The 26,401-nt window shown below is 40.0% G+C and overlaps 1 protein-coding gene across 1 annotated transcript in view; it reads right to left on the bottom strand.

Annotated features, from left to right (window-relative positions):
• Nucleotides 1-26,401, bottom strand: part of SERGEF (secretion regulating guanine nucleotide exchange factor) — a 152,919-nt gene that overhangs the window by 99,945 nt on the left and 26,573 nt on the right. The window contains 1 exon segment of the mRNA XM_050335845.1: nt 21,674-21,834. Within this exon segment, the coding sequence (XP_050191802.1) occupies nt 21,674-21,834 (161 nt within the window).

Raw genomic sequence — 26,401 nt, 5'->3', positions numbered from 1 at the left:
ATAACCAATACCACTTGACAAGTGATGCAACTACAAACGACAAAATTACTTGATATCCATGTTAGTTTTCCAAAGCAAAAGCTGCCTATTCAAATATGCCTTTTTAGTTCACCCAGTGGATGAGTTTAAAACTTTTCAGGAAGAACTTGATGCTCTGCCTTCAAATTGTTCCCCAGACTTACATCACACTTCTGGTTTCAGAACTGCAGTGCTATAAACCCACCTTCCTGCAACAGAACAAATTTGCTGCCCTCCAGGAACAGACTCATTGCATATTTGTGCAACACAACAGAGCTGCCCCTGATCAGGGGTGTCAGAATTCTGAAAGCTGACTTCAGGGGTGAAATCACTCTTCAAGAAGTGAATGTGCCTCATTCTTAGAGCTCTGTTTTAGTTTCATTTCTCAGTTTCTGATTGAGGAGAGCAGGGTGAAACATTGTCTAATTTTACTACCCTGTCAGCCATATACAATGGAGAGCAGGACTCACTGATAATCAAACTCTAAGAGTGAAAGCCTGCTATCCAGTACTCCCTGACGAAAACAGATACTTAACCTGCAACTCAGCAGAAAAGTTCTGCAGATTTCTAAAGGCATCCTCTGGATAAGTTGGGTGGTTTGTTTGTTTTTTTTAGAGCCATAGCATCTAATAAATCTGTCACTGGAAATCTTTTCCTTTTCCCAGCTTGTGGCTCTTTTTCTGGAACAGCAGTAACAAAAATGCCTACACTCCTGTGTCCAGATCATTTTCAGCAGAATTGTTTGTGTGGAATTAAACAAGCCAAGTTGCAGGCATGAAAGCCAGCTGCCAGAGAGGCTCACAGCCATAGCATGCTCCTACAGAGCTGCAGTACCACTGTTCCAACAGGAGGAAAATTAACTCAGACATGCAAGCATTCAGAGGGACAGGATACAAAACACTTCTTTCAACAGGTTTTTTTTCCCCCTTTCGATGTCTACACTTATCAGGCAGCAGGTTCAAAGCAGGGCTGGGAGGATAAGAAAATACAGGTCTTGTTCCTTTTAGGTCTGTTCCCTTCTGTGCCTGAAAGAATGAAAAAAATGCAGTACCACTGTCAAAATTTTCCAGCTCTATTTTGGCACAACATCTCTCAAAACCAGCCTAATCTAAAAATTTCAAGCATGTTTAACTCAAGAGCCCTTGACAACATCTAATGCACAGGCTATTTATCATAAATTGAGGTGCTTATTTTTGGACTTCACCTTGAAACAGCAAAGAATGACTGTTTTGCCAGCACCACAAAAGTTTATAAATCCTGCCCACTGTATCAATATTATGTATTTCAATGTACTTTACACATACTGAAGAGATATCCACAACTCTCTGCAAAGTTCATTAAGCATTGGAGATATGCATACTTTGAACTCAATCTGAAATCAGGTCATGTTGGGAGACACTATGACTTGTCCTCTCTACATGAACAATTACTGCATTTGGCACTTTTAAATAACTAGTGCAATTCCTAATGTACTTTTAACATATAAAAAAAAAATGTTTAAGTTATTTTTAATGTTTCCCCTTTGCCCATCCCACAATTCTTCCAGACACAATAGTACCACTAACTGCATTAATCCTCTGGAGCTTCAACAACCACAGAGAATTTTAAGAAGTTTGCAAACCTGCAAGAGACATCCTCTGTAGTACTAGATTTTATGTATAAAAAGACACTGTTTCGCACTTTACCACTTACCCTGAGCTTGTGCATTGCTGTTATACAGAAATTCAAATTTATAGGTATCATGGGGAATTATTCATAGGTTCAATGGCAAGCTGCATTCATAACAGCTCTTTTACACTGCCTTTGCCTTTTAACCATCTCAAACTTTTTCAAACACTTCAAAAAAATCTCAGTCCACCACGGCACTGTTTCAATGCCTTCAGCTAAATTGATAAGGCTTGGATTGTCCATACATGGAAGTTGTGCTGACCCTGCTATGTCACTCTAGAAAACTTTCAGTAAAGTAGTTTCCCTAGTCAAACCACAGGATGATATCTTCAATAGCAGTGACCCATCTACCTCAATACTTTGCCACTTGCTCTACACACACAGTAGTCCCTTCTTCTACCCATCCCACCCATTCTACCTACCAAAACACATTTGCAGAAGGTACCCAAGCACCCCCACAAAAGTGTCATGAAAAACTGTGAGGTGCTCTTCCACTCCTTATCCCCTCCTGCAGGTGGAAACTACAAGGAAGGAAATATCTGCTATACACCATGCATTAAGCCTTGAGAAACCAAGGCAGCTTGTAGCAAAAGACTAGTGTTTTAGGTGATCTGTAAACATGCAGGTCTTCAAACCCCAGTGATTTCACCATGACAAAACCAGACCCACAAGCAATATGGTTTATAAGAACAGCAGCATTACTGCTCTCGCAAAGAATTGAAAAGGTTCCTCTAGCTGTCTTGCAGATTTCAAAATCTTGGGCTCTATGCTGTTTTTCCACAAAATTGATTGCGAGGCCTTTAATTCAAACCCAAAGAAGAAAGTCCAGGCATATGTAAAAAATAAATAAATGAAAAACAAAAGCCTTATTTCTAGCACAGTTATTTGTGGAACAAGCTGACTTAGCGTCTCAAGAGTAATTGAGGTAAAAAAGTTGGCTTTGTGTTTAAAGGTTCACGTACCACTCTGAGAAAGAATAAAAATAAAGGTAACTTCTTCAGACAAGCAAAGATCCTTAAAAAGAACTGCAGACAGCATACATGATTCTAGATGACTAATACTGCAACTCAGAAAAAACACTGAAATAAAAAAGGTCCTCATGAATCAGGACAGTCTTTTCCAAGAAACACTTTAATGATGACAAAGTCACAGCTGTGTCACCTCTAAACAGCTCTGTCTCCTCTTCTGTTTACCCTTGCAGAAGAACACAACATTGCAGACATCGGGTTTTTTAATTTTCTGAAGAGCAGAGACTGTTTTTAGTGGATTAATTTCAATAGCCTATCTGTCACACAGCCTGTGCGTCCATTGCTACTCAAAAGAAAACAGAGGACATTGAGAAGGGCATAGAATTAAACTTATTCCTATGAATTTAACTGTCAGCATAAACCAATACGATTTCATTGCATATGAGCAGAGAGCAATTTATGCTAGAAAATGGCACGTAACTAGACAAACTGAAGAAGAAACCCTGAAAATCAGAGTCATCATTTTAAGCCTCCAGATCAAGGGCTCTGATTTTCAGTGTAAAGTGCAGAGCAGCTTCTCAACACATTTTCTACTTTGCAAACTTTGGAGTACAAGGGAAAAAAGAACAAAGAGGAGAGGACAGCTAATTTTAGTGCTTCTGGGCTAAAACAAAATAACAACAAAGAACTACTGAACCATGAAGCAGTTTTTTCCAAGCTGCTATTTCAGTTACAGTCTTCCTTTCCCCAAGCCAGTGCTGGAAAGAAGATGCCAGCTTCTACCCTATCAGAGTAATACAAGCACCTTATTTTATCCAGAGGGGCACATTGAGAGCTTTGTACTGCTTGCATAATGATTCTGTACGTTTTGCTGCACCCAAAATGTGTATTATAGCTGACAGGAAAAAACAGCATGATTTCTTTAATTTCCTTCTCCCTCTCTGGTTGCCCCTGGTAAGAAGCATCGCTCCTGTAAACTGAACTTGATTTGAGTTTTGCCCCGTGCATTTTAACACATAACCTGAAAACTCATCACTCTGACAACTTATTATTACAGCACTGGACTAAAGCTTCATAATTCTGAATTTCAAACAAAATGTGTGGAAACAGTTTGGAGGAGAAAAACAAGATCTTAGGATCAAAGGATTATTCAGGTTCAAAAGGACCTCAGGAGGTTCCTATCCAATCTCCTGTTCCCAGCCAAATCAGCAATGAGATCTGACCCCATGGCGTGGGCTTTATCCAGATGAGTCTTTCTCCATTCCATAAGGTTCAAAAGGTACAGCTTCCCCAGGCAGCCTGTTCAACTGCTTGTTTGTCCTTATGGTGAAAAAGGTTTTCCTTACATAAAGTCCAGATCTCACAGTTTCATTTCAGTCCTTTGCTTTTCCAACTTTATCTTCTCGATGAGCCTCCTTGTAGGTACTGTCAGGCTGCTACTGTGTGCCATTGAAACTTTCTCTTCTCCAAACTGAATCAGCCTACTAAGATTTTAATCACAAGGTTTTCATCTATAAATATCAGTTAACAGTAAACAAGGCATAGAGACAGTTACCTCCTCAACAATAAACCCAAACTTTCAGGTCTTAAAACAAATATGTGATGTTCAAAGAAACTGTAATCACTTCACATGAGTGCATTTCTGAACTCTGATCTTTCTGAAGTTCCCTCTGCAAGTATTTACTCAGAACAACCCATTTTACATTTCTAACATCATCAATACCACTCAAGGGCCGAAAAAGTCTCTTGCAATTTAAGGATGAATGGGTTGGTTTTAGTGACTGTTTCAAAATAAAGCAAATTGAGAACAGAGGGCAAACACAGAAATACCTCTCCAGAGTGGCAAATGACTAATAAATTTGGGCAACCAAACAGAAAGCTAGAACAGAAAATGCTATGCTGCCTTCATACACAGCAGCTGCAGCAGTGTTAAAATATACTGGGTTAGGTTCATAATATTGCTGTTAAAGTTCGCTTTTCTCTAAGGAGCTGTGTGCTATTACTTTGCAAACCTTCACAGGAATAAATTATGCTTTCCAAGCATTAAAGACACATTAATATGACATAGGTCATGGAAAATTCAAAATTCAAATACTTACTGAATCCAATAGATCAGAAACTAAATCAGTATTAGAACGAAGAAGAGAGTTACATTAACTAAAATAAAGCTCTCTGATATAATTAAGTGATTTTTCAGCCACTATGATAACACATATTCCAATGGCTTAGATATCAGTGAAAGAGTCATTTAGACACAATTTCACTTTTAGTCATTTACTGGAACTCATAACCCTCTGGCCCAAATCCAGAAGATTTCTCAAATCCAATACAAAAAAATTTCAAGTCAGCCTGAGCAGCCACTAAAAACCTACATCGTGCCACATGAACTGTAAGCTGCCACAAGACAGACACAGCCATACAGCAGCACATTTTAAAACTGTCTTCACTTTTCAGTGCTCTTCAATTACATTAAAAAAAAAAGACTTGACAACAAACATTTACTTCTCTCACCATTTCATTGACTATGTTATTAGCCAATTCATTCACTTGTCTCCCTAAGAGACAAAGTCAGTATGCTTATTCTTGCTCATAAATAAATGTTTAATTTCTTAAAAACATTTCCATAGAGCTAAAATCTGTTACACTTAATCATCTCCAGCTTTACCTTACTTCTCAAATCAATAGACCTAATTAAGCATTCTCTGCATAGCTGAATGTAAAACTGAATGTTTGTCAAACAACAACCAAAATACTGCTATCCAAAAACATTTTCGAAACCCAGTTGAAGCTACAACAGTATTGTGAAGCTACAACAGTATTGTGAAGCTAGATTAAAAACAAGATTTTTTTTAATAGACAACATGAGGCTGCAATCTTGTTACTTATTATAACCTGAAGTTTCACGTTTTCAGGATTTTTTAAAAATGAGCTTTTAATTTTTTTTAAAACCCACCACAATTACCATAAGACTTTCAAGAAAAGCTTAACACACTCAGCTTCTCAAACATGATCACTGTCATCACTACTTAAATGAACCTTTTATATCATTACTTTTTATGGCAGCCACCAGAAACTGAGTGATCTTGTGGTTTTATAACATGGTGGACAACTCCACTGGATACTGCAGAGCTCCACTGACTTGACTGCACCTCTCTACATCAACACTGGACTTCACCCAGAAACTCCTGATGTATTTCAGGTCTCCTGTCAAGAGCACAATAATGCTATCTGCAAACAAATATTAATGGATTCTATACAGGAGATTTACTATGAAGAGTTATACTATACATAAGAATGCTTGCTGGTTTTCACCCCTGCCTTTTATTTTCCTCTGTCCATCAGAGGCCTAAGCACTCTATTTAACCATGGGGGTTTTACCCCTCTTTCTTTTGCAGCTGTTTTCTTAAGATAAGCTATGAACTATGCCGCTGTTCCAAGCCAGCTCAGCTGCAAAGGTTGTTTGAGAACCCTGCCCACTGAGACATGAGTCAGAGCAGAAGGCAGGTACATAACGCTTTCTGTTTCCAGCACAGCAATGAGGAGAGCAGCAGCACGAACAGTACTTTGCAACTTCTAGATGGGAAGATGCAGTTGGGCTTACTGCACGCTCTGCTAACTAAACGATTTTGCAGCCATTTAAAACCACTGGTGCATTCCTTCTGCGTTCCCAGGATGACGCAGTTTGCCCTGTTATGATTGGCATTGTGCTGGTCTTCAAATCTTCACACATCTCCGTCTGGTAATGGCAGGTTTGAAGTGTCTCACAAAGACAGAAAGATAGAAGAGAAACATTTGGGGATTTTTCTACAGGTAGCACTTCTTATGTTTTAAGATGTGCAGAATGCAACTACTGACCACTAAGTCTTTTATTGTTTCAGCAACTCTGGTGGCAGAATCTGCCAAGGGGAGAATGGGGGAAATTTACATTGCCAGAGGAAGAAAAAGATTATTTGAAGATAAGGCAGGTCAGCTCTAAAACTCAGCTGAAAAGTTTGACACTGATCCAAGGGAAACAAAGTGCTACTGCATCTCACCTCAAGGTACCACCCCTTAGCTGAAAACAAAGGATGACTAAGTAGCCATATCTTCAGGTTTCTACAGTATAGAAGTTCCTACTTTCCAAAAGCAGAAGGATGTATACAGATCTGTATACAGATAAAAAGTGTCCTTAAAATAGTGACTGGCAGGCCTGAATACCCAGAAGGTCCAAATTCACTGGAGACTTTGAAGACTTTGAAATGCCAAGGACACCTGCTTACAGCTGCTTGAACTTTGAAGAAAAGTCTTCTCTAAGAAATAACGCACTGAAGTATCCAGAAGTTTATGGTCAAACACACATTACAAAAAGAGGTAAAAAAGCTGTCTCTGCAGGCCATCTCTCACAGGTGCAGGTCCAGCACTGTGACAAATGTGAGCAGTGTGACAGGCTTGTTTAGGTGTGCAGCTCCGGCTTCCCAGCGGGCACACCAGATGGCTCTCAGTAGGTCTACACAACAACTCTCTTGGGCACGAGAGCAAGATAAAAAAAACAAAGGAAAAAGCACAGCAGCAAAATACCTCTGGAGGAAGCTAAAGCTAAGGCATGTGTAATGATTATGGTCCTGCATGAGAGATCTTTGTTAAATAAATAACGAGTGCAAGCAAATTACCTCAACTGTTGGGAGGTGCACCTTGGACAAATGTAACAACCATGCGCTTTCTAATACCAGTTCTCTAAAATCAAAGTAATATCTTCCAATTATAACTAGGTATACGTAAATTATATGTAATAACACAACACTTGCATTTTTACTCCTGACATCTCTGTCTTACCATGAATTTAATTAAAAATTACTAAGTAAATGACAATAAAATACCCTCACTGAAGAGCAAAACTAGAATTCATAGATTCATTTTTGCTAGCTCAAACATAAAACCTATTTAGCATCAGTTCCAAGTGGTTTAATATTTTTGATTCCTTTTCTCCCTGAATATCAGCCAACATAGAGCATTGAATAAAAGAGAAATTAAGAAAGTTAAATGGAATCCAAGTATGAATGCTATTTGGCATATTAAGCATTTCTCTCACTCAATGTATAAGCATACAATACCAGGGCATCTCAATTAATCACAATTATCTAACATGAATAAAAGCATTTTGGATTTTGGTCCTGATTCCTCAAACTACAAAAATAGAGTCCTTAGCCTTGTAATTACAAAAGAAGAGAAAGCAAAATGTTTCTCTTTCAGCCACAGGGGACTCAATAAGAAAGCACATGCAGTCTCACTGAATGGGAAGAGATGTTTCTGAACATGTCATCCGTTGCCAGAAAGATAATCAACAGCAGTATAATTTGGAACCCCTGTAGTAACAGAGGTTATCTAACAGAAGTTGCCAGTAAATAAAGCATAAGGAGGAGAGTACAGGCAAAAAAAAAAAAAAATAGGTTAAAAGTGCAACCTGGAGTATATATTTAATTTCAGCAGTGGAACATCAGTAGTCTCTCACATACTTAGCATTACTAAATTTGAAGTCCTCAGATAAAATGACGTTATTAGAATTCTCTCTGGCACGTCATACTGAGCACGAACTCAACATAAGTGAATAAATGCTCTTTTGTCACTGGCTTTCTGCCAGTCTGGCTGCAAACAGAGGCCTTGCACACAAAACCAGTCATCTCTGAAGACCCTGAATACTGGCAGTGCACTTCTAACTGACTGGGCCACAAGACATTGAAGATGTCTCCATGTACCATGCAGAAAAGCAAAACAGGATACTACTCTGTCCTCATTTGTTGAAAAGATGGGGATTGGGCACGTTATCTCTCAAACATGAAAGACATTAAAACCACATCAAATCCTATTTCATATTTCTGAACAGCTTGTCAGCGAAGTTAAAACATTTGTATCGTAAGATTATTAAATGCCATCACCATAATTCACAAATACCATCTTAATCTTTCTAAATAAAAAGACACGAGCATTTCGATTTTCATGCCTTCCAAGCAGTCTGCATTTCAAACTTGCTGTGGCAAGGAAAACCGGCGACAGAAAATTAATCCTGTAAGACTTAATGCAAACTGCTGAACCAAGAGAGCCTTCTATTACTCTGTTCCAAGCATTTCCTCATTCTCTGAAGTTGCAAATCTCAATATTATGTTTTATTTAGGAGATTTAGGTCTAACATGTAAAGTGAACAAAAAAACTTCCAGAGAAAGTTGGACCTGTAAATGCATTCCTGCAAGTCTCTGCACTTTTCTTAGCCTCAACTCTGTGTGACAGAGGTCCCAGATACAAATACTGAGTAGAATCAGCAGTATCAAAGAGGAACAAGTCACAGAAATATGTAGTAAAACTTAAAAAGTGACTGTCAAAGATTTCCATTTTCTCATTTATTTAAGGTTACTTGATATAGTAACTATGAAATAATATTTTGTATTCTTTCAAAAGAGAAGAATCAAATCACAACAGGTGCCATGAAACAGCAGAAGAGAAGATTATGAGTTTTTGTTTTCTGAAGACTGACAACATCCCCTCCCACCACAACCTGTGACTTGCATTCCCAGTGAAAACATGAGACTCACTGTGAAGTGAAAAAAATAAAATCAATCTCTGTGTACTAAAGAAACTGGCATACAGTTTCAAAGTAATCCTTTCAAATATGGTAAATTTAAATTTTCAAAAGACAAGCTGACACCTACTAGCTCAAGATAAGATCATTAGTAATAAAACTTATGCTCTCAAATACCCGTATTTCCAACACTGACAAAAATTATTTTAATAAATTGTTTTTCTCCTTGTCCAACAATCCACTCAAGAAGATGAAACTTCGGACTTGAATCAGTTCCTCATACAAGTGCTCAAGATGGACCACTAAAGGTGAAAAGATTTGCCAAGAGGTTGAGAAAGAGATTTGCCTCACAGATCTACAGCAGAATCCCTTATACATACTTGTACACTGTATTAAGCAAGAGCAACCAAAGACACAGTGCATGAAACGTGCATTTGACCAAGCTACCAGCAGCCAACATGGGAAGTTCCTGTAATGCTCTCCACAATTCAATTCAGAAACGCTTCCACCACTTCTACCCTTGCACAGCACCTTCACTAGCTGTGACTGGATGCTAAACTGCAAATTGCACCAGACTTTTAAGATGATTTTTCAGAACTTTAATATATAATAACCACAAAGAATCAAGATGATACCTCTGTTGTCCAGAAAACAACACATTCGTTACACTTGTATTTCTCATCTGCTGAGTTTTGAAGGTGCTCTGATAGCATGAAAGCATTACAGAGTGTTGCTCACCAATCTGAGGTGTTGAACTTAGCACCACAGGTACAAGAGCTGAGCCCAAAAGTACTGTTTTTCCACCAAGAAAAGGCTAATGGCATGACTTAAAAGCTGCCATAACACCACAAACATTGCTTGAGTTCAGCAGGCTTGTATGCAGCCAGGTGAAAAATTTCTGTTCACAGCAGCCTAGAGAGTGTCCAAAGGAGGGCAGTGAAGATGGTGAAGAGCCTTGAGGGGAAGCCATGAGGAGTCACTGGGTGTGTTCAGCCTGGAGAAGAGGAGACCTCATCACAGTTTACAAGTTTCTCATGAGAGGAAGAGGAGAGGCAGGCACTGATCTCTTCTCTGTGATGACCAGAGACAGGACCCGAGGCAATGACCAGAAGTTGTGTCAGGGGAGGTTTAGGTTGGACATTAGAAAAAGGTTCTTCACCCAGAGGGTGGTTGGGCACTAGAACAGGCTCCCCAGGGAAGTGGTCAGAGCCCCCAAGCCTGACAGAGTTCAAGAAGTGTTTGGATGATACTCTCAGGCACATGGTGTGACTCTTGGGGAGGGTCCTGTGCAGGGCCAGGGGTTGGATTCGATGATCCTTGTGGGTCCCTTCCAACTTGGCATATTCTGTGATTCTGTGATCTAATCCACTGTGCAAACTGGGAAGACTTCAGTGGCACACACTGGAGAAGAGCCATCTCCCTACATGGTTTTTGTGGTCAGGAAGAAATACATTTAAGCCAAGAATTTTAAAAATCCACATAATTAAAAACCTTTTAATGCTTTCTATCTCACTTCCTGTCCTTATTTTCTTACGAAATTCTGAAAAATATCTTGTAACTGTACTCCCAAAAGTCACAGTTGTTTTTTTTAATAATTGTAAACTGATTATTGTCTAAATTTCATACAGAGCTATTTCCTCCAAAAGTGGGTGTCCCTTTTTCATTTTAATTGCATTGCCACAGCAAGTAATGCATCTTTAGAAAAATCAGGATGCCTTTATCTTCTCATTGTAGTGGTTAAATACTAAAACAGGAGTAGTAGCAGATCAAGAAGTCAAAGAAAACAAAAATCAATTCACTGTTTTCTATTTCTGGAATTTATTGCTGTGTGTTTATGTCATAAACCCTTTCCCAAAAGTACTGACAATAAAGGATTTTCCCCCATCCAGGTATGAAAACAAAACAAAACAAAACAAAACGAAATCCAAACCAAAAAAAAAAACCAAAAACACAAAACCCTCACCCCACAAAACCATGAAAAATCAAAATAGGGACCCAAACAGAGAAGGCATGAGAAGGGAATAAGAATCAAGAAGTAAAAATCTTATGATTGCATTTGAATGGAGAACAAAGAACTTACAAACACAAAGTACATCTTGGCATATACAAAAGCAATAAAGGAATTGCATATACACCTGCAATGTACCTTGTCACAGCAATTAATCAAATGTCAGACACCATAATGCCATCAACTGTATTAAAGTGGCTGATATCTGTTAGACATTGTTAAATGGCTTTCATCCCTTCCCCCCAGTAATCTCTTGTGAGGTCCAGCAGAGCCTGGTTTCTTTTTTTTTTTCTTTTAATTTTTATTTTTCTTGCTTTAGAAATAAAACAACGTCTCAGATTTCTAAGTCTTTGAATGGGTTCACACTTCCAAAAGCAACTAACAGTGGAGGCTGCAGGAAAACTCTGGCAAATTAAATAAAGCTGGACAGAAGGGATTTCCACCAAAGAAATTATCTTAAAGAAATCTGGCTATTTAATATCTGTTAATTTAACATTTAAGAGCACATCATTATGCCAAACAATGTTCTAGAAAAACAAACAATTCCTAAGAACTCCTTACTGCATTCTGATGCACTTGTTACCAAGGAAGGGATTGAGGGATTGTTCACATTAGCTTTACACCTGGGGAAGGAAGAATGAGGAAAATGGGAGCTAAGGTTGCAAACTATAGAAGGTGGCGTTTTTGAAACCATGCCTCTAGGGAGCAATCAAATTTTTTCTGACAATGAAATACAAAAATTTCTTTATAAGGTTTTTATTTGCATTCTCTGTGATAAAAAAAACTGCAAGGTACCATCGAGAGCATAGCTCTTTGCAATCTTTGCTGGCATCTGGCAATCTCTGCTGGCAAAATGCACTGAATTTATAGAGACCTCAGCAATCAACTGCCAGAAGACTAAGAATAAACCCTTGGGCAGGTTTTAAAACAGGAGACAGTTTAGCATTTTCGTTCTCATAGGATCAGATCCATCACTTTTACTTTTTCTTCCCTCCTTTCAAAACCAACTCCCGTTGGTGGATTGCTGGGGCAAAGGCACAGGCTATACTAGACCACGTAAAGAACACAGAGTTCAGAAGTAGCTTCTGCTTTTGACAACTTCAGCTTTAATTAGAGGAAGTCAGCCATCAGGCAAAGGAGATGAGCCACCACGTGGGAGGACACACAGGTATCTGTCACTTAGCAGGCAACCCAGCAAAGCAGTCTTGGAAACTTGTTGCGTGCCATGGCATAGCAACAACTTCAGCATCACAGCAGAAATACAAGTTTCTCTTTTCTGAATCTTCCATTAAACAGTAGCTCTACAATAACTTACAACATAAGCACAAAGGCCAGAAAGACTGGCAGGGCCCACAGCTTAAATGACTCATTGATAAATGAAAGCTGGAAACATCAGACAAACGAAAACAAACACCGTCACTGGCGTAGAAGTACAAGCATAACCCAGGTTCAAACCAAACCCAAAATCCCTAAATTAAAAGCAGGAGGAAGCAGCCTGCATGCTGGCACTGCCTCTGTGAGTTTATGGCTGCACAGTGACAAATGAGTTTGAAAGGACCAATGTTACAGTGCAATAAACAGGTAGAGTTGGCACCACTAAGATTTCTCCCATCACATTCACCTACCACTAAGACCTCTCCAATCTCATTCACCTGTAATACACTACCCAGTAGTCCAGTATATTCTCTACGTACCTCTCATCCTACCTATTAAGGGGTAACTTCTCAGAAGTAACACTTCTCTTAAGAAAAGGAGACAGAAAAATAATGAACAACTAACCAACCCACTTCTACTAATACAAAGAAGTAAACTATTAAAGAGGGTGTTCCATCAAATTCCTATGAGGGTAACTTAAATGATATATTTCTCCTTGACTATTTTTCCCTAAGATTTCTCTGTTACAGAACCTGCCAGCAAAATTCATCAACACAACTGAAATAGGAAAGTTAAGTAGCATTCACACGAGAAGTTTCTTGACCTAAAGTTCTGGGGTCAGCCAGGTAAAAAACAATTACTCTAACCTGAAATCACCATTTGGGCACTATTTTCCCATCCATAAAAGGAGGTATGGATGAGATTTCTTTGCAGAGAACACTAAATTGTTAGCTTTGTTCCAGTTCACTACAGTTTCTTATTGATTTTCTCTCGTTTTAGCCCGCATTGATTTGTTAATCCCTTCTCCGTAACAGTTCTAATGACAAACTGAAAATGAAAAACTGCATGCTTTAGGGCCTTTTCAACCAACCCCTTGCTTCAAACCATATTTTCACTTGGATTTGGAACATGTCCACGCACATACCCTGGGTTAGATCTGATTGATCTCACACCAGGTTGGGTGCATTTTGCACTGAAACCGTTCTGTTTAGGCTCCTCATGAACAAACAAGGCAAGCAAAATCACATCAGTGAGGCAGAACTGGATTTCTGCACTAACAGTTGTCACCCTCCAAGGTTGCTGCTCACAAAAACTTTGTCTTAAAACCAGGCACATTTTTTAAAAGTAATTTTGCAACACTGCCCATGGTTAATTAGCAGGCATTAACTGCATCATGTATGTGAATGGCACTACTGAGCATTCTTGGCATTTGTTGGTGTAAAGAAATCCTTCAGAGCAGCAATGAGCTGGATCACAGGTTGCCTCTGAGGTCCAAGCTGCAGTCATGGTGCACTGTTACTAGAACCATCTATGCAGAGAGATGGGACCCAGTCAGTATTTTTAATTTAAGAAACATACTATGAGCATATGGAGATCAGAGAGTTACAAGGCAACTTAGATTAGTCATTTTGCTGCTAACAGGCTCATTAAATACAGCTGCCAATTTGGTCTCATTGTCAGGGCCTCACAACTGACAAGCTGATGCGTGTCTGCACAAGCCATGGCTACTGCTGCAAATAGTTTTAGTCTCTTTTCACTTCCCTGATCTCCAAGCGAGGTATTCATTTGGAATTCTAACTGCAACACACCATCAAATGGAAAATTAATTTATGAATTATGAAGATTAAAGCTTGCCCACACTCACATTTATAACACCTGTCATCGCATGCTGGGTGGGTCTCCACCTCCTGACTTCATCCCATGTTAGTCCTGTCCTACACCACCCCATCTGTCAGCAAATCAACCTTTCCCGGTCTCCATACAGATTACAAAGCAGCATTACCACTGGCTGCTACTTCAGTGCTACAGTACAACCCTGGCAGAGGAATTTTGGTCATTTTAAACCAACCCTCACCTGCAAAAGTGGCAATTTGAAAACCTCTACTTTGTACTCACACAGCATACACTCTGACACACAAAGCCAGTGCAGGAATTCTCCTTTGCCATTCACTTGGTGTGACTTTGATTTTCTGCCTCCCTTTATGCAACTCCAGCTGCAGAGAAATTGGTATGGGTGACAGGAAGCACCTGCTGGGAACCAGTATCATCTCCTCTTTTCTTTCCAAAATGTACAGACCCAGAGTTGGTGAACTAGGCTCTGCTTGTAACACACTGCTATTCTTAACTTCCAGAAATCACTTGGCTATGAATGTTAAACGTCTCTCTACCCAGGTCACAAGATATTCTTTACAAACCACAGCCATGTCTTAATGGGATAAGAAAAGCACAGAATAAGTGGGATGGCTGTCTAGCCAAAAACTTGCATTTGGATTTCAGCAGTTTGGTACTGCTCTCAATGTCCTGCTAGAGAGAACCAACTGACCTAAGAAATAAATCCCATTTCCTCATTTCCTGTGACATAACTGTAAACTCTCAATGTTCTTGCAGCATTGCCAAGACGAGTGTTGCTCTCCTACACAGGGTATGCAGAGCACACAAACACACCTAATCAAACACAGACTCACTATATTTTGTATGCAGACTGTAGTTTCAATCTTTTGATACATCCTGTTTGGTTTTTTCCCTGCTAATAATAATAACTTCAACAATTTGGTCTCTTATTTTCATCCTTAATTGCAGCTTGTCATTTGCACAGTGAGTTGTACTCAGAACCTACTTCTCCATGACCTTTATCTTCCTTTATTGTCACTTAAAATGAATTGATAAGACAAGAACTCAATACAAGAATATTAAAGGGACCATCCCTACGTTACAATTTTCATCACTGCATCTCCAAAACAGCGTAACAAAATCAATCAAGGAAAATTCAACAATGCCATTTCCCAAAGGACATGGACCAAGACCAACTTGTAAAAGACACCAATTTATGCCTATTAAAAAAAAACAAAACAAAACAAAACAACCTCACCACAATACACACTAACATACTACTTGCTTACCAAGTAAGGAACTCCACATCACTTCAGCTTTTTTGCCTGCTTCCCTAGCACCCAAAGTGGGTTTTTTTAAGAGGCTTATTGGATCAGTTACTACTGATATATTCTCAAACTCCAAGCAGTAAAATCTGGTTTAGGAAAGGTCAACTTTCTGTTTCTCTCCCACAAAAATATAAACCTCTTGTTTTGAACATTCAAAACAAAGAAATTTACAGTAGCCAGACAACTAAGTATTCGAAAGCCACACACACAGAGCATAGAGATATGTAATACTATCAGGCTATTTATTTTAATACCCTTTAAAATCTCAACTAGAGCTTTACTTACAAAAAGGCCTCTAACAATTTTCCCTGTGAAGCCAAAAAGTTACAAAAACAGTTTTGGGGATTTTTTTAAACAAAAAGTTCCATTTTCAATATCGTTGTGACTACATGTTAAGGTAATAACTATGCTTATACATTAACCTATCAGTTATATAATAAACAACTAATTATCATCATAGCAGATATATTAGATTTGTTTTGTAGGCAGCTGCTTAATGTTTTGCACCATGAATGGGGAAAAGGAAAAAAACAAGAGCATACTAAAACCAAAGCTATCTTTCAAACACAAACAAAAATGAGATCCCACTGCAACTGCACTGAAAAGAACAGCAATAAATTTTGACTGCAAAGGGCCATGAGAATGTGGGCATTTATGACAGTGTTCCCTGAAAAAAAGGAACCATACAGTGGATCCAAAGCAATCTGTATAGCAAGGGATGAACACACACTGAGATGAACATACCCATTGCAACTATGGATCACAGGAGGATCAGGATAAACACAGTAGGCACAGGTTGCCACAGGTCTATCAGGTATTTTCATTCCCTGACACAACTGGTACCTACATCCACCATCAAGATTCAAGTTGAGTGATGGTTATTTTTCAATTTCCTTACTGAAATTTCAGAGATCCCTCCTCAAAAAACTGTGATCTAACACAGCTTGCTTTAAGTAGATAGGGATATGATGAAAACATGGCTCCATGTGAAGCCACGCACATCCAAAATAACTGCAGCCCTTCTTTCCATCCAGCTTAGCAAGAAACGTTCAGCACTGCACAGAGACTTCTCGCTTGTTTATTGCTGCAGCAAATGTTTGCTGCAATGTGAATGACATGCTGAACATACCACAAACAGTGGAAGGATAGCTATTACAGCCAAAAATATCAAACAGACTGGAAGAGCATTTTGACAAGGAGGAAACATTAAACCAGGTCTTTGTAGCATCTGCTAAATACAGAGACTCATCATATTTCGGGCCATTTGTATTTAATTGTCCTTTCATCTGAAGAGCGGTGGATGTGAATGCGCATCAGGCAGCAGATGAGTCAGATGTTCTGAAGAGGTCCAATCAAGGACGCCCCGCAACACAAGAGCACTGCATGCATAATGTCTCACACAGCCTCTTCTCACTGCCTTGGCCTATTCCATGGTGGATATGCCCCAAAGCACTGAGAAGGAAATAGTAAATAGACCTGCAGTCACAAAAGGCAAAAACTTTAAACACGTTCAACACCGGGAACCTCCACACACTCTTAAAGCTGCCAGGAAAACATACTCAGATTGGTGTATAATTACCTAAAACTCAGGCTTTTGTTCTTCTTTTGTTTCAGTGTAGAGAAAAAAAGTGCTTATATTTTTCAAGGTCAACGTTTTCAAACAAGTTTCTCAGATGAAGTCAAACTCACAGCTGAATAGGTCACTCACAACACTTCAAAAATCAGGTTTTGAAGTGGCAGACACAGACACTACAACAATTTCAGTTCAAAGAAAGGAGAATCCCTGATCTTTGGTGGAGAAAATAGGTAAGGCACGGGCACAGAGACAAGGAGCAACACAGGAGGTTAAATTTCCTGCACTGTCCTTGAGGTAAACTAGTGTGTCTTTCATACTGTCCTCTAATCCTTAGATTAGTTTCTCCACTTTGGCTTTAACAATATCAACTGAAGTGCAGAAGCAATCAGCACACCGAAGCTTTGCCAACAATTCAGTTGAATCATTAGAAGTGATTTATAAAAACAGACCATGGATAAAAATCATTAGTTGTAATCCTCAACTGTTAAACTGCCTTCTGCATTAAACACAAAAATTGGAATTGTTAATTCAAGGTAAACATGAAAAAGAACTAATTTCTCTATATTTCTTTTAATTCAGCTCTCAAATCAAACCCCATCTCCATATGACGGCAAATGGGAAAAGGGATAACTTGTGTATTAACAAAACACAGCTAACCCTACAAAGCCTATGTACTGCAATTTAATGCATTTTCAAGTATAAATTCTAGCTTTGGCATTATTTTGTAATCTTGAAGTGAAACAATTTAGGCTCTTACTATCTGTTTTTTTCATTTCTCATCAACACAGTTCCTCCTCGGGTACAAATGATGCTCTTAAATCATCTTCACGCTGTTATCTCTGCAAAGAATGATGTCTGCTCCAGAACACTGCCATCACTAATCACTCAAATCAGGTCTCTCACAGGTCTATAAGGAGGAACAGCGCTGAGGGCAGCAGAATAAAGATGAGATTGTTGTTTCTCTTCCTTTTCAAGGAACGTACCTGAATGCGTCCCTTCACTTTCACGGATCACTCGTCCTGTCAAGCATAAGTTCCCCTGTGCAAAAGCTACAGCTGCCTTGGCTTTGTATTGTTCAAAAAATGACAGAAGTACGTTCATGAGACACTGCACAAAGCACAGATGAAAAACAGTGTGAAACAGCTGACTATAGATAACTAATGACAAAAAGTAGGGACACCCATATCAAAATGAGTAAGAAAGCTGTCTGAGACCCAGTGGAGTCAACAATGACTAAACAAATTATTCATTAGTGCAGCATCATGGGCTCTGAAGCTCCAGTTCACCTCTGAGAGTGCACACATCCACAGAACCCTGATGATGGGAAGGAGAAGAGGCCGACTCTTCTAACCAAAGTCTCACTGTGGGAGACTCCCAGGAGGCAGAGATGCAGTACCGACACTGCAGCTGAAGCTGTCAACCTGTACTTTTGTACCCTGTGAATTTTGACAGCCAACTACCCCACAGGGAAATGCACACCTTTTGACTGGTTGTCTGCCCAGATGGAACCTGCACATCGCCTGATAACAGTTCAATTGCCATATCACAGAGTCACAGAGTGGGTAAGACTGGAAGGGACTACAGCAGGTCATGTAGTCCAACCTCCCTGCTCAAGCAGGGTCATCCTTGAGCACATTGCACAGGATTGTGTCAAGCAGCTTCTGGAATATCTCCAGTGAATGAGACTCCATAACCTCTCTGGGCAATCTGTTCTAGTGCACAGTCATCTGCATAGTAAAGAAGTTCTTCCTCATATTCAGATGAAACTTCCTATGCATCAGTTTCTGCCTGTTGCCTCTTGTCCCATTGCCTGGCACCACCCTCCTGACATGCTCCCTTCAGATATTTATAGACACCAACCAGGTCCCCTCTCAGACATCTCTTCTTGAGAACAGGCCCAGCTCCCTCCCTGTCCTTGTAAGAGAGAGGCTCCAGTCCCCTCATCGCCTCTGTCACCCTCCACTGGACCCACTCCAGAAGCTCCATGTCTCTCTTGTCCTGAGGAGCCCAGAACTGGTCACAGCACTCCAGATACAGCCTCACTGGGGCTGACTACAGGGGTAGGATCACCTCCCTTGACCCGCTGGCAATGCTCTTCCTAATGCAACTCATACACTGCCTCTCAGACTCTAAAAGAACAAGAAAACGGTTTGCATGCAGTCCAGGTTGCACGTGGTGTCAGACTACAGCAAATAACTTGAGTCAGGTTTTCTTTCTGATCATCTTTATGCTTGAGGATAAATCATTTTGTAATCAAATTAGCCATATGAAAAGAAGAACTCCAAGGCCATTCAAGGACGTTATAAGGTAAAGAAATATTCATTATATGCTTATACAGCCTGAGCTAAAGCTGTGATATTATTATTTTTAGGCTGGAGAAAGGCCATTGGCTAAACCATTACAAAGAGCTTCACAAAATTGTTTGAGCTGGAAGTGACCTTTAAAGGTCATAAAGTCCAAACCTCCTACAATAAGCAAGGACATCTTCAACTAGATCAGGTTGCTCAGGGCCCTATCCAGTGTGACCTTGAACATTTCCAGGGATGGGGCAACCTCCCTGGGGCAACCTCTTTCACCATCCTGAACATAAAAAATTTATTCCTTTTTTCTAGTATAAACCTACCCTCTTCTAGTTGAAAACCATTACCCCTTGTCCTGTGGCCACAGGCCCTACTAAAAAGTCTGTCCTCATCTTTCTTAAAAGCCCCCTTTAGGTATGGAAGGTGCTATAAGGTCACCCCAGAGTCTCCTCCCAGGATGAACCACCCCAACTCTCCCGGCCTGTCTTCATAGGAGAGGTGCTCCAGCTGTTTGATCATCTTTGTGGCCCTCCTCTGGACTCATTCCAATAGGTCCACCTCCTTCTTATGCTGGTGGTCCCAGAGCTGGATGCAGCACTCCAGGTGGGGTCTCACAAGAGCCGGGCAGAGGGGCAGAATCACCTCCCCTGACCTGCTGCCCACACTGCTTTTGATGCAGCCCAAGATGCTGTTGGCTTTCTGGGCTGAAAGTGCACATGGCCGGTGACTGCCAAGCTTCTCATTCACCGACATCCCCAAGTCCATCTCCTCAGGGCTGCTCTCAATCCATTCTCCACCCAGCCTGTATTTGCACTTAGATTGCCCCAAAACATGTGCAGGACCTTACACTTGGCCTTGTTGAACTTCATGAGGTTCATGTGGGCCCGCTTCTCCAGGCTGTCAAGGTCCCTCTGATGGCATCCCTTCCTTCCAGTACGTTCACCACATCACACATGGCGTCATTGGCAAGATTGCTGAGAGTGCACTTGATCACACCGTCCCTGTCACCGGCAGTACCACTTGGGATGCTCGTCCCAATACCAACCAAAACCAACCCCTGGGGAACGTCACTCCTCACTGGTCTCCAGTCTGACATCAAGCCATTGACCTCAACTCTTTGACTGTAAAGATCCATCCAACTCCTTATCTAAGTGGTCCATCCATCAAATCCATGTCTCTCCAGTTTATAGACAGAATCTTGTGTGGGACAGTGCCAAATGCTTTGCACAAGTCCAGGTAGATGGCAACTGGACAGTGGCTTATCCAATTCCTCTGCCAGTTCCCTCAGGACCCACAGATGTATCAAACCAGATCCCATGGACTTGTGTACCGTCAGGTTCCTTAAATGGTCTCAGACCTGGTCTCCTCCTACAGCAGACAATGCTTCATTCTCCCTATCCCTGCCTTCGCCTTTGGCAACTTGGACTGTGTGGCTGGAGCACTTTTTGGTTGGTCTTAATTCTTCAGCCTTTTTGAGAACAAGGCTGTTCTTCAGAAGCTTTACTGGTTTTCTTTAACCCCTTGCTAAAGTTCAGTGCCTTGGCTGACTGCACTCTTTTGAGATTGACATGTGGACAGATCATTAATCTGATATTAAACCAATAAGGCTGCACTTCTAACGAAGTCCATCTTCTATTACCTGTTCTCCTATGTCTGCTTTCCTGAAGGTCTCCCCTTCTTCACTTACCCTACACCTCAAACTGTAGGTTTATCAAGCTTCATAACAGATCAAGAGTAAGCATTCTGGCAGAAGACCTGGATCAGCCATGAACCACATGGCTCGATCACACCACAACTTTCTGTTCCTACCCACACAGTACTGGGAATTTCCACTCTTCTCAGCTGCAATAAAAACCAGGAGAACTTTATATGGCTGTGCAAGCCTCTCCCCTGGCTCAGAGGCACCACCATTTGTGATTTGTAGGGCACTGGTTTTCGAAGTTTCAGACAAAAGTAGGGCTGCAACAGGACAGAGTTCCACCTCATGTGTTAGGCTTGTTGCAGGTGCAACTGTCTCCTGCACACATTGATATTGGAGACCCTGACATCCTGTGCTAACAGTAATTCTGGTTCCACCAAGGAAAAATCAGTTTCTGAATGCAAAAAACTTTTAAAATATTTGAAATAATCGAATCATATTAACTTCTGAGCTTACAGGAAGAGCAGCAAGGGCTTGTGCTGCAGCATTTGAAAGGGTTCTATTAGGAAATTGTCCTGATTATTTTAATGCACCAAAAAGAAAGGTGGGGGGAATGATAATTTTCTTCTTTACCTGAGATGCTCCATTTAGGCAAGGCACTGAAACGGGGACGTTACACAACAGCTCCAAGCATTGTTCAGATGCTGTGCACAACTCCTGCCCATCAGGAACCACTGCATGCCTTCCAAGTTGCCCGTAGTCCGCTCTGCCCCAGGTAAATACCTTGCCAGTTTCTAAACAAAAAACACATTTCGAGATTACTAATTCACTAAGTTTCTGGAACATGTGGATACCAATTCAAAACTAGAACTTCTTAAAGCATCTTACCTACAGCTTCAAAAGCCTAGTGAAAACTTATTTCTGGGAGCAGAAATAAAAAAAACATTAATTACTAGCTCAAGATATTATGATCTACTTCTATGTAGCTACTCATACTTCATTAACTTGTTTTCTAGCAGAATAACATCTGTATGGTGGCCTGGGATATAAATAAAACCATGTCAGTAAAGCTGCACAGCCTGGATATTCTGAGTATGATATACACTTTGGTTATACAGAGGACATATTTTAGGTTAACAGAAGCACACACAAAACAGTTTATTCTGATACACAAAAGATTATGAAAAGACATTTCTTCTCCATTCCCAGTCTTTGCCACAGAGACATCCATTGCCTGACCTGTATTTAACACAGGTGGTGTTTTCCTGATAGAAGTTACCTTCTGTCATCACTATTGTTAGCAGAGTAACAGCCCTCAGGACAGCAGCTGGTTAGTCAGAACATCACCACAACTGTCATTAAGCATTGGAAATGCACTGGTTTGTTTCCACAGGAATCACATGCTGACCAAGGAAACATAACTTCAAATGAAATCAGCAGTATATGGCTCACCTTTCTCTCCACATATTATACCAGGTTCACTGCTGCAGGACTGACACCAAAATGCCATTCTCCAGTATGGATAACATCCATAAAGCAATGCTTTTACCTTTGGTTCCCAGCATTAAGGAAAAAAAACCCTACTAAGTGACAGCTTCATTTTCTTAATGAAGTAACTAGATCTCTGCAGGTAAGTCATGAAAAGCTGTCCCTTCTGGCCTTCCAGTAAAGAAGTCATATACACACAGCATAAGTTAAAGTTCTCAATTTGGTTTTAACCAGAAGGAGCAACCCACATTCCAGCCCAGACAGAAACCTGCAATGACCTTGAGTTTATAAGCCAAACGACACGGATTTGGGGAAAATACCATCCAGTTCAGCAAGTCTGCTTAAACACAGACACTTCTCCCTCTCAGTCAGTACATACATTCCCCACAGAGGGGCTGGGCACAGGGGATACTGGTCACACCACCCCAAGATGACAACTGAAGGGTTTCTAAACAGATGCCAGAACACAAACCTTAGGAAATCTGAACACCTCCCTTTTCCTTTGCAGACTGTTAAAGCCTCTTGACCGGGACACAGGTGGGCACTCCTGGTTTGTGGAGTTTAAGGTGATAATGTATTTGGTAAATAAACTGGAAACCTCACTTTATATTCACAAGAAGTATATGCTTTTTCCTTACAAATCTGCTAGCAGTGGTATTTCTTCTCCAATCATCACAAGTTTTTCAGATGCATTCTCTGTGTTCACTGATAATGCTTCTCCTGAAATAATTAAGTGATAAAATTAGTTGTCCTTTTCTCTCAAGGGCAGAAGAAATTTCTTCCTTCACAGCTTCCTAGCAGTTCAGGGAAAAGCTGAAACCAGTCACATACTACTGTCAATAAAAGTGACGCCTCTTAACATAGTAGCTACATTTTATTAGGTTAAAGGATTAAAATAAGTTTCATTAAGAGAACTACTAGTATACCTTACAGAGATTAGGAATTCAGTTTGAGGTTTAAAACACATGCTTGCTCTGAAGTTAGTATATTCACTTCATAATTTATATAGATCTCTGCTAAAAACATCTGCAGTTGCAAAAACATTGCAAAACCCCTGCATCAGCATGTATACAGTAAATTTAAATGTAGACTAACCTTCAGGCTTTTACATCAGACCAGGTTGCTGCACCTATCTAGAACCCTGTTAGTGGACTGAGAAAGGACAGGCAGGCTGCTCTGTTTTGTGTCAACTACAGGAACTGAGTTTCATGAAATCTAAAGCCAGTAAGAATTTCTGTAACATCTAGTTAGATGATTAATATACCACAGGCTCTCAAGCCCTACCCAAACATTGCTGTACTGACCCCTAGGATCACAGTTGAACTAAACATTTCAGCTCTCAGAAGCCAAAAGTATCAAATGCCATAGGCAAAAACATCAGCAACCTGCAAGGCCTCTGAAAAGGCCAGCAGTGTATTGATAATTCAGACCCACATCCTCAGAGTCTATAACACCATCCTGTACACAGAGGCAGTAAAGGTTTCTCTCAACTCTACCTTTCAGAGGGAAAAATTCTTTCCCTAACTAAATCTAGTTCTCTGTCTGGACTCAGATATGAACAAGAAACATCATCCACTCAGATAACAAAAATCATCCTTTGCATCATCCCATCAGGGTACTGCTCCAGTGGAACTGAAGACTGCAGCATATATGAAGGATTAAAGCAGAAATAATGCTTAGCTACAATAAAACACCTTCCACCCACAGATTTTATTTTCTTTAACTGGACAAGCAAGCAAGTAATTACTTACACATGTAAAATCAAACAGAACCTTTAGGAGAATGTAAACTGTTTCTGATTACAAACAGAAATCACTGCAATTATCTTTTTTCCTTTTTGCCACTATAAGGGAAACAAGTTTCAGGTGGTTGTTAGAAGGAAAAAATGGAGAACATCCACTAAAAAAAATTAAAGCCAGATAAATTAATTTTTGCTTTCAGGAAGAATTTCTTGAATGCCTAAAGATTAGGTAACAACCAGTTCCTTCTCAGCACTCATCAATTCAGTTCTCACTTCTTACTGACAGATATTCCTTCCCTAGACTTATTCCTGTTTGGTGAGCATTCCCCCTCCCATGCACAGTCTCCTGCTAATAGACAACCGTTTCCATTTTTCAGCCAAAAACATCTGCCTAAGCATCCTTTACAAAAAAATAGAAGGAAGTACATAAATCTGTCTTTTCTGTGAGAGAAAGTAACAGAAGCCGATTTAGATGTGCCTTCTCTATGAAATACCGATTATACTTTCAGCAAACAAACAAAACAAAATAAAAAAAACCAGTCTCAAGTGGAAATTTTAGGCTGAGGCAAACACCACTGCATGGAAAATTCCGCCAAAGGTTAAAGTCTTGTCAAAATCCTAAGCAAAAGAAAGCACTGAGCTATGACAGAAAGCGTTAAGCAATTGTAATGAGAGGTATTGCTACTGTGCTACTTATAATATAGATGGTATTTTAAAATGTTCTAAGAATATTTAAGAAAAAGACATTAGTCACACAGAGTAAGGAGGTTGCGGGATGAATTACTTAAGAATGAAGGGTGATATAACAAGGACTGCTGGTCTAATATTAGACTAGAACAGATTTTAATTAGAAGTCAAGAAAACATACACAATGATGAGTCAACTGGACAGAGTACATCAGCCATGGAAGTGGCTGAGGCATCAGAAAAAAAGGAAAAAAAATTTAAAAAAAAAGATATTTCATCCCAGACTCTATACAGTAAGAGGGCACAAAAAAGGCAAGAGTTATTTCTACAACTTTTGAGAAAGAAGCATAGCATACAACATTAGAAAGCTTTTCAGTTCTTCTAAGATACTAACAAAGCTCCCTAAGATCTCGGTCTTGTCATGTTCTGAGCATGGAGGCTCCAATTTCAAAAGGCACTTCAACACCTTTACTGGGAACATCCACCTTGTCCCACATGACTTTATTGCAACTGTTCATTGTTTCAGAAGCAAATGCTACATCAAATAAAGGTCAGAGCATGCCAAATACTACTTGGAATTAGGGAATAATAGACATAATTCGTGCACCTTGTGTCATTCCAGTGTGCAGCCTGAATGAACCATAGAGTACAGCAGTTCAGAAAGCTAAAAAAAGGACAGGGGGAGAAGATTTTTAAGAAAAAACTTTCCGACAGCTCCCTAAGTAAACAGTACACACAACAGAATTTTACATTGTTTGAGATTCTACACCATCATACAGATCTAGTTTCCTCGTGCTCTTTGAACTGTAAACACAGCATTTTGCATCAGTGTACACACAGCAGCAAATCATCCAAACCATGCGCTCGCGTCCCTCACAGAATACAGATGAAGGTACATACATATTCAAGGGCTTGAAGCACTACACTAGCAAACCACTACCAGAAGGGAGGGCCCTTCTGCATTTTCTTCACATCATCCTTCTGTCCAAAGCACAGACAGTTGAGAATGGCCTCAAAATTGCAAGTTCACAGCCTTAGGAGTATTGCAAATCCAGCAACATTGCATAAAGCACTTCTAGTGGCTTCCTGCCTGACACTATAGCTCTTCCTGTGCTGTTTCATACTGCTGATGAGGCTGCAGAGCATGTCATTTTTCCCTGTTAGCACTTTCTTAATCAATCTGCTCAGCCACGTAACTATTTGGAGAGAATCAGCAATAAGAAAATAAGTATCTTAGTTTTAAAAATAGGTTGGTTTCTCAGTAGAACACAACAGACAAACAGGCACATTAAAATTTACTTATTTTCACTAGACTAAGATTTATCTTTGTATCAATTTTCCTGTTTTAAGATAATATCATGATTGCACTAGTGTTATCTCCTTGAAGTCTCCACTTGGTATCCAGGCAAGCTTTGAACTATCTTTCATAAATACTAGATGAAAGAG

This window comes from Myiozetetes cayanensis, unplaced genomic scaffold, assembly GCF_022539395.1.
Source record: "Myiozetetes cayanensis isolate MyiCay16 unplaced genomic scaffold, myiCay2020 scf6-25, whole genome shotgun sequence".
NCBI classification, from domain to species: Eukaryota; Metazoa; Chordata; class Aves; order Passeriformes; family Tyrannidae; genus Myiozetetes; species Myiozetetes cayanensis.
This window is presented reverse-complemented; position numbering and strand designations above follow the sequence as displayed.